Source organism: Drosophila grimshawi, unplaced genomic scaffold (assembly GCF_018153295.1).
Source record: "Drosophila grimshawi isolate 15287-2541.00 unplaced genomic scaffold, ASM1815329v1 contig_44, whole genome shotgun sequence".
In the NCBI taxonomy this organism is placed as follows: domain Eukaryota; kingdom Metazoa; phylum Arthropoda; class Insecta; order Diptera; family Drosophilidae; genus Drosophila; species Drosophila grimshawi.
Genome location: NW_025063240.1, coordinates 11,416,514 through 11,426,348, shown reverse-complemented (window position 1 = coordinate 11,426,348; position 9,835 = coordinate 11,416,514). Strand labels below are relative to the sequence as shown.

At 44.7% G+C, this 9,835-nt stretch overlaps 3 protein-coding genes across 4 annotated transcripts; 2 read left to right on the top strand and 1 right to left on the bottom strand.

Annotated features, from left to right (window-relative positions):
• Nucleotides 1–617: 617 nt before the first annotated feature.
• LOC6558363 (myotubularin-related protein 9) lies at nucleotides 618–4,232 on the top strand. The gene is made up of 7 exons (XM_001984521.2): nucleotides 618–1,220; nucleotides 1,314–1,564; nucleotides 1,618–1,990; nucleotides 2,060–2,535; nucleotides 2,591–3,003; nucleotides 3,075–3,172; nucleotides 3,235–4,232. The coding sequence occupies exons 1-7, from the start codon at nucleotides 1,041–1,043 to the stop codon at nucleotides 3,310–3,312; spliced, it is 1,869 nt and encodes a 622-aa protein (XP_001984557.1). The 5' UTR covers nucleotides 618–1,040; the 3' UTR covers nucleotides 3,313–4,232.
• Nucleotides 4,233–4,691: 459 nt separating this feature from the next.
• Nucleotides 4,692–7,144, bottom strand: LOC6558881 (protein Pixie). Of its 2 annotated transcripts, none has more exons than XM_001984522.3 (5): nucleotides 7,067–7,144; nucleotides 6,570–6,783; nucleotides 5,902–6,512; nucleotides 5,118–5,834; nucleotides 4,692–5,054 (listed from the first exon to the last, which is right to left on the bottom strand). In XM_001984522.3, exons 2-5 carry the CDS (start codon nucleotides 6,780–6,782, stop codon nucleotides 4,760–4,762), a joined length of 1,836 nt encoding a protein of 611 aa, XP_001984558.1. In that variant the 5' UTR covers nucleotide 6,783; nucleotides 7,067–7,144; the 3' UTR covers nucleotides 4,692–4,759. The 2 variants fall into 2 exon arrangements, with proteins under 2 accessions (XP_001984558.1, XP_043071360.1); XM_043215425.1 differs by lacking the exon at nucleotides 7,067–7,144 and adding an exon at nucleotides 6,856–6,936.
• A 266-nt stretch (nucleotides 7,145–7,410) lies between these two features.
• Nucleotides 7,411–9,816, top strand: LOC6557635 (signal recognition particle subunit SRP68). Its single transcript, XM_001984523.2, has 4 exons — nucleotides 7,411–7,633; nucleotides 7,743–8,092; nucleotides 8,149–8,811; nucleotides 8,870–9,816. Exons 1-4 carry the CDS (start codon nucleotides 7,531–7,533, stop codon nucleotides 9,575–9,577), a joined length of 1,824 nt encoding a protein of 607 aa, XP_001984559.1. The 5' UTR covers nucleotides 7,411–7,530; the 3' UTR covers nucleotides 9,578–9,816.
• The last annotated feature ends 19 nt before the right edge of the window (nucleotides 9,817–9,835 follow it).

Here is a 9,835-nt window from a genome sequence, read left to right as displayed (position 1 = left end):
AGGCAATTTTGGGCATCCTGTTGTGATATCTTATGCGGAAATAAAATGCATAAATTATACATCTCTTTTTAATGTGTGTTAGTTGGTTGATGCGTATATTTGCAATACATACATACATACATTTATTGTACGTTACAAGCTGTTAAGTATTTATATATTCGTATTGTGACAATTAACAGAGAAGCAATTTTTTTCCAAAAACTACAAGAAAGAAAAACCTTGCGATACATACATATATTTTCTATTATGTTTGAAATTCAAAATCTCTCACAATCCCAAGGATAAAAAGTAGACAAATGAAACCGTAGCTTATAAGCCTGAAAGACAAATACACTGACAAGCGTTGTGGTTGGTTTCAATGCCATGGAACAGACAAAACGGATAACTTCCCTATTTTTTGTAAACAAACCTTTTGAAATCAACTTTTAAGTATGAATAAATATTTATATATATACATATGTGAAGTTAAATTAATAACGATAGTTTTTCTCATTTGAATTGCGCGCGCAACTGGGCTGCTTGCACGAATAACTTTTTTGAACGGCGTTCGCTCCGCTCAAGAATGACGGCTGCGTGAACTGTGTTCATGGTGTGTCCGCGTTTCGCTGTGAATGACCACACACCGTTATCTCTCTCACGAAATTAACTAAAAGTCTATTTTGGTGATAAAATCGAATACCCAAATAGTAGACAAATTTTAATGGCGTATTTACCGATTGCTAATATAATAATGCAACAATAAAGTAACGCAAGCATAGATTTGTTACTCTGAAAAACGCCCCCACTGCTGCTTGTGTTGCCCGTGCGGCATAGAAAGGAGAAAGAGCCAAAGGTGGGCAGAACGGAAGAAGAAGCAATCAAGTGGCAACAACGACGACAACAAAGCAGCGCCACAGGAAAATGCAAAAAGTTAATTAGTGTGAACAAAATCACCGCTCTCTGGGTGGTCAGCCGCGAATTGTGTGTGCACGTGTGTGTGCGTGTGTGTGTGTGTGAGGCTGTGTTTCAAGTCAGTGGGTGGTGGGTGCTGAGTGGATGACATGGAGTTCGCTGATCTAATAAAAACACCCAAATTAGATGGGGTCTTCCTGCATGTGAATGCAGCAGCAACATCATCAGCAACAACAACAGCAGCGAATGCAACAGTTGAGGGCACCCTGTGCATAACGGGACACCATTTGCTGCTCAGCGCACGCCAGGAGAACACACAGGAGCTATGGGTGGGTGCAGTGCAGCGTTGCCCAGCGTAGCGTAAAGTTATCAATTAAGCGCTGTTTACTTGATTCAATTATTCTATTATTCCATGAATGCAGCTGCTGCACAAGAACATCGATTGCGTCGAGAAAAGACCGAGCATGGGCCAGAACATTGTGATGGGTGGCCTGATAACGCTGAGGTGCAAGGATCTGCGCATTATATCGCTGGAGATTAAGTATGCCAAAGACTTTTTCAATGTGGCCGCATCGCTGGAGGCGCTCAGTCAAATCCAGAATGCCGAGCTGGACTATCCGTTCTTCTACAGGCCCATGTATTCCATACTGGAGGATGGCTACACCATGTTCAGGTGCGTTCGAAAACTGCTGATATAAGGCTCGTCTTAACCCATTTGATTTGCAGGCCGGAGTTGGAATTTGCCCAGCTTATCAGTGGACTGAGCATGGGCGGCGCCTCGTCGCCGAATGTGGCAAATATCACAATATGCACGCCCTCAACATCGACGCCCATACCACATCCGCTGCAGAATGGCTTTGCGCTGGACGCCGTGGCTGCATTGGGGAGCAGCGGGGGTGGGAGTGGGTGCGGAAGCGGAAGTTGTGTGTCCGCCTGCGAGTGGCGCGTCAGCCACGTCAACAAAGACTTTGGCGTCTGTGCCACATATGGCGCCACACTGATTGTACCTAAAGCAATTAGCGACGAACAAATCGCACTCTCCGCCGCATTCCGCGATGGCGGACGCTTTCCCGTGCTCAGCTACCGGCATGAGAATGGCGTACGTTTTAATTGCATTATGCACATAATTGAGTTGCATTGTTTAATTGAATTTCTACTCTGCACACAGGCAACGCTGATGCGCAGCGCCCAACCACTGTCCATACAAGGCATCAAGCGGTGTCGGGCCGACGAGGCCATACTCAATTTGGTGCTGGGACGCAGCAAAAAGGGTTTCATTGTGGACACGTGGGGCAAGGGCAAGTCCAACACTGAGACAGATTTGCACTACTCACAGTGGAAGAAGGTGAATCGGGCCATTGGCAATGTCAGTTCGCCTGCCTCCATTTTGGATAGCTTTGCCAAACTGATCGAGGCCTGCAATGACATTGGCTGCAGCACGGACAAATGGCTCTCGCGGCTGGAGAACAGCGGCTGGCTCAGCTTGGTGCTCAATTCTTTGAATGCATCCTGCGTGGTCGCCCAGTGTCTGGATCAGGAGGGCAGCCCAGTGCTGGTGCACGGTGCCAAGGGTCTGGACTCGACGCTGATTGTCACATCGCTAGTGCAGATCATTCTCAATCCAGATTGCCGCACTGTACGCGGGTCAGTAATGTCCGCAATCTTTTATATACTATAATTATCTGATATCCATTTGCAGTTTGCAAGCCTTGATTGAGCGCGAATGGATACAGGCGGGTCATCCGTTTGCCTCACGGCATCGGTATTCCTGCTACACGCCGCAGCAGATGCGCAACAAGAACTCGGGCGCCACCTTTGTGCTGTTCTTGGACTGCATCTTTCAGCTGCACACGCAGTTTCCGTGCAGTTTCGAGTTTAGCACACAGCTGCTGATATTGCTGTTCGAGCACAGCTACTTCTCGCAATATGGCACCTTCCTCTGCGACTCGGAACGGGAGCGAAATGAGCTTCAGGTGCACACCAGGACAACGAGCCTCTGGTCGTACCTAAATCGACCTGATGTCCTGCAGACCTTGCTAAATCCGCTGTATGAGCCAAATGCCAGTGTCATCTGGCCCTCGGTGGCGCCCATTAGCTTGGAATTGTGGAGTGGTTCGTTATTCATATTAATCCATATCGAAAAACTTGTTGCTTAAAAACGTGTATATTTTATATGTGCACAGAACTCTATTTGCGTTGGATGATTGATCAACAGAATTTGTCAACGACGATGGCACAAATACAGGAGCTGGTCACATGCGAAAAGGAGCTGAGAACTCAGGTAAGTCTTCTTCACACATAGCTTTAATGATAATTGCATTATAAAACGAATTGCATTTGAAGGCTCTCAAGTTGCGCAAACAGGCTGTGGAGTTAAGTCAGGAAGTGATGGCGCTAATGAACGATAAGGATAATGCATGAGTTGATGCTCTGCGTGTCTCTCTCTCTATTAACATATATATACAATATATACACTTATTTTTGATACTTTCTGGTAGCCATTTTAAATCAATCAATTATATAAGCAAATCTTATTTTGTAAAAAAAAAAAATGTTAAACACTAACGAATAAGTCCCTACAAGTTCCATTTATAAATGTTGCTGAATAGAAAAGATAATGAACAAAAAACACACAGACACAGATATGTAGAAAGATCTGCTTTTGGATCAGAACAGATTCTCAATATTTTTGACAGTGTCCATTTAACTTGTATGAATTCTATATAGAAATGAAATGAATGTTTTAAACTGATGCTCTCTATTTGTATTTTGTAAAGCGATCTCTCACACTCTCAATGTACTGGAACGGAGCTCTCTTATAATAACACAATGCACATCAAATGTTTAACAATTTGAGTCAATTTTTGACGCATTTACTTGTATTGAATTTTTAGTGAAATAAGTCTTAAAATCTACTATTTAGTACTTAATAATGATGATGATGCAAGCCGTTAAGCCACAGATCAAATTTAGCATTGTAATATTCAAAGATTTGCCTTTTTCGAAGCGTTGGTATTTTGTACATTTTGATTGAATCGCATAAATTTTATTGCTTAGAAAGCGTTTATAAAATCGAATCGATAAAAATACAAAGAAATAACAAATGAATTAAGCCGTTGCTCTATAAATGTCCAACTATGTATGTATTAATATAAATGTGTTTTAGATAGTATGCTATATGCAGCATTATTGTATATTTGTTTCGAATTGTGATCGTATTTGAAATCATTGAAATCCTTATGTAATTTATATGCATATTTATATATGCATTTCAATTGTGCGTATTTGTGTGTAATATGCTAACTAACCAATAAGTGCAATAAATATGTATTATTTTGCAAAAAAAGCCACCCAAACAATTATTTACAACCCCCAACCCCTTTCTGTGCACAACCATAGCAAATTTGCCATTCACAGTGCATCGCCGACACCTGTTGCTCTGAAATATTTGAGTTTATTGAGAATTTATTTCAAGAATTAATAAAACTCGGTGCATTTTGCCGTTTTCTATAAAGTAAATTAATTTATTTTCACTATACAAATTTGACTTTCCTATTGTTGTTGTTTTGTGTTTGTATCGTTTATTTTCGGTAATGTATAAAAACTCACTATATAAAGAACTTTCATTATGGTCGATTATTCATTATTTTGCACAACAATGAAAATAAAAATATTGAAAGGTGTGTTCATTGTTTAAAAAATGCAAAAATGAAAAGGACAAAGTAACTTTTGGACAGAAAACGCGACAGCAAGCGAATCGAATTGAATAAAACCGAGTTCTCCAACAAAGCTGACGGCAATCAAATTTCAAATACGCAAAATTGCATATTTTATGTTTGTTGTATGGTGTTCTAATTTTTGAACTGTCTTAACCTGAAAACTCATCCTCCAAGAAGAAGAATTGACCAGAGCGCTTCTGTTCCGTATCCTTGACCGAGTTGTTCTTATTGATGCGGGGTCTAAAATTGTTCGGATCTCGTCGGAAGGTAATGCCGAGCAGTTCAAGGAATCGATTCATGCCATTGAGCAGCGATTGAGGCGAGTATGCGGTTGTCTTCACCGAGGGTTGACCCTCAATGACAATGACACGATCAGCGAGATACGTGGCCATAATGAAATCGTGCTCCACCACAAAGCCAGTCTTCTTCGCATGCAAAATGTAACTGCAATGAGAAGCAAGTTGTTAATAAAAACCCAACTAACAATCAGAGAAAATCAATACACACCGTTTAATCACCTTGGCAGCGACCAGACGCTGCTCCGAATCCAAGTAGGCAGAGGGTTCATCAATTAGGTAGACATCGGCGGGCTTGCCCAGGCAGAGCACCAGTGCCACGCGCTGCAATTCACCACCGGAAAGATTTTGCACTTCCTGATCCATGATCTCCTCGATTTTCATGGGCTTCATGACGTCTGCCATGAACTGCGGATGCACGTATGCATCCCGAATCTTGTCGTGCAGCAAGTGTCGCACATGATTTTGGAATTTCGGTGATATCTTTTGCGGCTTGTACGATATATTCAACATGGGTAGTTCGACTTCACCATCCGGCTGCAGATTACCAGCCAGCATTCGAATGAACGTCGTCTTGCCCGTACCATTCTCGCCGAGTAACACCAGGATCTCGGAGTCACTGAAGTGACCCTGCTGCACAGTCAACTCAAAGTTGCCGAGAGTTTTGACCATGGATGGATAGACGTAGTGATTCATTCGCTTGATCTCCTCCTCCGTAGCCGATTCGGATACCTTAAACGTGAGCGATTCTGTGCGGAAACGCATATTCTCCGTGGGCACAAAACCGTCCAGGAAAATGTTGATGCCTTCACGCACCGAGAAGGGCATAGTAACAACACCATAACAACCGGGCACGCCATACAGACAGCAGATGAAATCTGACAGATAATCCAGCACAGACAAATCATGCTCCACAACAATGATGAATCTATCGAAAAATAAACGATTAGCTTAAGAGAGAAAGAGAGACTTTATCCACTAAATGGCACACTTACTTGGTCGGATGCAGCAGAGAGCGAACGGTAAGAGCAGCGTTCAGACGCTGCTTAACATCCAAATACGAGGATGGCTCGTCGAACATGAAGATGTCAGCATTCTGTATGCACACCATGGCAATAGCGAAGCGCTGCAGTTCACCACCAGACAGCTGGGAAATCTCACGATCGCGTATGTGGGACAGGTCCAGCATATCACAGATTTTCGTCTGCAGATCCCGCTCATCCTTCTTGTCCAGCAAATCGCCGACAGTGCCACGCACCGCTTTAGGAATCTGATCCACATACTGCGGCTTGACCAGCGCCTTTAGGTTATCCTCCAATATCTTGGTAAAGTAGTTCTGCAGCTCCGAGCCGCGGAAATAAGTCAGAATTTCCGTCCAGTCGGGCGGATTGGCATATTTGCCCAAATTGGGTTTTTGCTTGCCAGCTAGAATCTTCAGCGCCGTCGACTTGCCAATACCGTTTTGGCCAACCAAACCCAGAACCTCACCCGGTCGTGGAATGGGCAGGCGATGGAGCTTGAACGAGTTTTTGCTATAACGATGCGTTGTGTGCTTCTCCAAGTTGCTGGGCAAGTTGATAATTGTGATGGCCTCAAATGGACATTTCTACAGAAGAAAGAGAAACGTTTAACAGCTGTTTGGTTGGCAGGGGAGTCTGCTCACCTTGACACAGATACCGCAACCGATGCAAAGCTCCTCGGATAGAGAGGCTATCTTCGATGTGGGCGTCACCTCAATGCATAGCTTGCCCATGCGCACCACCGGACAGGATTTCTTGCACTCCTGGCGACAACGTTTCGGTTTGCATTTGTCATCGCTGACAATCGCAATACGCGTCTGCTTGTCCGTTTCCTCATTCTCCCTCCTGCGCGACATGCTGTGCAAAGAAAAAGTACTTTTTTTAATTACAAGTTTCACATTATCAATTTGTATTTAGAGCTGCGCGCACGTTTGCAACGTTGTCAAAAAGACGTCCGTCAAAACAAAGCCAATGCACCGTGAAGGGGAAGGGTTGTCTGGTTGAGGGGGGTGTGCCTTGAACAGTGAAAGTATAACCTCAAAGCAGTTGCTTTCAGCACTTATATGCATGAGCTCTGACAATTAATGCATTGTCCGGAATGCTGTGATTTGATATTCATAGAAATTCACTTGAAAATTACCTGTGAACTTGGCTGAAATTGATTTAAAAGAAGCAGAACGTCAACGCACGCTCTTGCGTTGTCAGCCAACAAGTTTCAAAGGGAGTGCACGATACTACTTGCTAGTGGTGGGTAATGGCAAGCAAGCAACAAAAGCATCGATAGACGCAAACGATAACAATTTATACAAACTGAAACAGGTCTAACATAAATGAATACTACTTTAAAACTATCTTTGAAATGTTTAAGCTTACGTACTGTACAAATTTGACTGCCTGTTAGCGTGCGCTCGCCTCAAATTAATAGTAATGTTGTTATTGTAAATTGTAAAATATCGATACTTGCATTTTATGAAGTACCATCCCTGGAATCGAAAACAATGATGACGTTTACGTTTGACGACCCGACTGTCGTGTATTCGTATATTTTATACTAATCCGTGGCTATTTACACGTTGTAGCTGTATAGCTGGTATTGCTAAAACAATGGTTGTCGAGGAGCCAAGTCCAAATAATGGAACAGAAAGTGTCGAGAAAGCGGACAGTGTCACAGCCGTGCCGGAACCAGTGAAAATCTTCACTGTTGAAAGTGAGTGGCGCAGTGTGAGGCCCCCCTTCCAGCAAGGGGAGCTGCACTGACAATTAACCTAAAAATCTGTGCATTTGTGAAAATAAATTAACTTTCACAAAAATTGCAGTACTGCATATGATCAAGGATGCCCAGCAACAGCATGGCCTCCGACATGGTGATTATCAACGTTATCGCGGCTACTGCACACGCCGCATTCGCCGTCTGCGCAAGGCCCTCAAGTATCCCCAGGGCGACAAGCGTCACTTCAAGCGTCGCGATGTGACGCTCAGCCAGCTGACGGGCAAGAAGGCCGACGAGCGTTTCATACACATACCGTTGATAAGTGCGGAACGCGCCTGGGCATATGCGATGCAGCTAAAACAGGAGGCCAACACGGAGCAGCGAAAGCGTTTCCACCTGATTAACAAACTGCGACGCGCCTGTTTCTATGCTCTTCAATTGCAGGAGCTGTGCAATGTAAGTGAATGTCCCTATCCACTGAATACCACCAATTATCACTCTTTGATTGATAGACGGAGGCGTTCGATGCACGCACCAAGCTGGAGTGCGAGGCATATGTGGCCTGGATGCATGGCAGTTTGCACTTTGAACTGCAGCTGTGGGATTCGGCTGGTGAGCATTTAAAACGCGCCCAGGTGGTGTATGAGAATTTGGCCAAGGCGCTGCCCGACGACGATCAGGAGCTGTATCGCGCCAAAGTCAATGAGTTCACGCCCAATTTGCGCTATTGCGCGTACAACATTAGTGGCGGGGCCAGCGGTGGCAAGATCGATGAAATCCTCGAGTTGCGTGCCCAGGGTGTTCTGGAGAACTTAGATGTGCTGGTGAGCCAAACGAAGTCCGAGAGCAGCGAGGGACTGCAGACAATTGACTGGCGTGGTCGCAAGGTAACCGTGCGGCCGGAGAAGGTGCGTTTGTTTTTGCTCAGTGCACAGGAGCTGGATAAATCACTGGCAAAGACAACGAAACTGGATGGCAAGATTGAGCTGATCGAACGCATTTTGATGGATTGCAAGGATGCCATCCAGGCAGTGCGGGACGAGATCAAACAGGATCCCAAGCTGCGCTCCCTGACCACTGGTCAAACGGTCTCTGGCGTACAGTATTTGCTGGCATATCTGAGCTACATTCGCCACAGCCGTACTCTACAGCGCAATTTGTGTTTGGTTGATCAGGTGCGAAGACTCCAAGGACCAATTGTTAACGTTTAACTCTAATTTCTTATTTGCACAGGCCAAGTTGAACTTTGATGATCCCAATCAGCAGCAGAGCCAAACTCAGACCGATGGCAAACGTGTGCGTCCGCAGGATTTGGCACGTCTATACGAGATAATCTTGCAGAATGTCACTGAAATGCAGCAGATCAGCGGCATGGAGGATGATGCTCAGTATCAGGGCGAGGTGGCCAATTTGGCTCACACATTTAAGGCTTTCCGCTGCTATTACATTGCGCTCACGCTCATCGACATGAAAAAGTGGAAGGAGGCCGTGGCGCTATACGAACGCGCCTCCAACTATGCCAACGATGCGCTCAAGGGCAAACCCTGTGCCGAATTCCAAATGCAATCGGAGCTTAAGCGAATGCTTTCCTCAATCGATGGCAGCAAGTTCTCGGCCCATGCGTACAGTGTGCTGGAGGATGACAATAGCGAGGATGCCGCCGGTGTCTCGACCAAGTCGCAGAAAACAACGAAACCACTCTACGAGCGCCTCTCCCAATACAAGGAGGATCAATCGCTGCACACCCGATCACCCAATGTGTTTAAGCTGACGCCCGACATGGAACCCATACCCTGCAAGCCGCTATTCTTTGACTTGGCCATGAACTACTTGGAGTTGCCATCGCTGGAGGACAAACTCGAGTCGCCGGGCAAGAAGGGTGCCTCCATAACGGGCTTCGTCAAGGGCTTCCTCGGCTGGGGTGGCGGTGGCAATAAGTGAGACCTCAACTGCATGATCAAAACTCGAAAGCCCCCTCGTATAAAATTCCATGTTGATGTTGCTTTTATAGAAAAGACGTCAAACTGCCAATGTAGTTTGAACGTTTCATTATTGTTTTTGCTTTTAGATACTGGCTTTTCTTTTAGTATAAATACGACTACCAACAACAAACAAGATTTATCGGCAAAGTTTAAGTTACAATAGTGAGGATATTTTGGTAATAAAGGAAGCTAAACAAGTGTGGCAATTGTCTTTGTT

Coding starts and splice junctions, on each gene's coding strand:
- LOC6558363 (XM_001984521.2), top strand. CDS start 1,041: ATGGAGTTCGCTGATCTAATAAAAACACCCAAATTAGATGGGGTCTTC. Junction 1,221..1,313: donor AGAACACACAGGAGCTATGG/GTGGGTGCAGTG, acceptor CCATGAATGCAG/CTGCTGCACAAGAACATCGA. Junction 1,565..1,617: donor GATGGCTACACCATGTTCAG/GTGCGTTCGAAA, acceptor TTTGATTTGCAG/GCCGGAGTTGGAATTTGCCC.
- LOC6558881 (XM_001984522.3), bottom strand. CDS start 6,782: ATGTCGCGCAGGAGGGAGAATGAGGAAACGGACAAGCAGACGCGTATT. Junction 5,835..5,901: donor TCTCTGCTGCATCCGACCAA/GTAAGTGTGCCA, acceptor ATTTTTCGATAG/ATTCATCATTGTTGTGGAGC. Junction 5,055..5,117: donor GCTGCCAAGGTGATTAAACG/GTGTGTATTGAT, acceptor TTCTCATTGCAG/TTACATTTTGCATGCGAAGA.
- LOC6557635 (XM_001984523.2), top strand. CDS start 7,531: ATGGTTGTCGAGGAGCCAAGTCCAAATAATGGAACAGAAAGTGTCGAG. Junction 7,634..7,742: donor GAAAATCTTCACTGTTGAAA/GTGAGTGGCGCA, acceptor CAAAAATTGCAG/TACTGCATATGATCAAGGAT. Junction 8,812..8,869: donor ATTTGTGTTTGGTTGATCAG/GTGCGAAGACTC, acceptor TTATTTGCACAG/GCCAAGTTGAACTTTGATGA.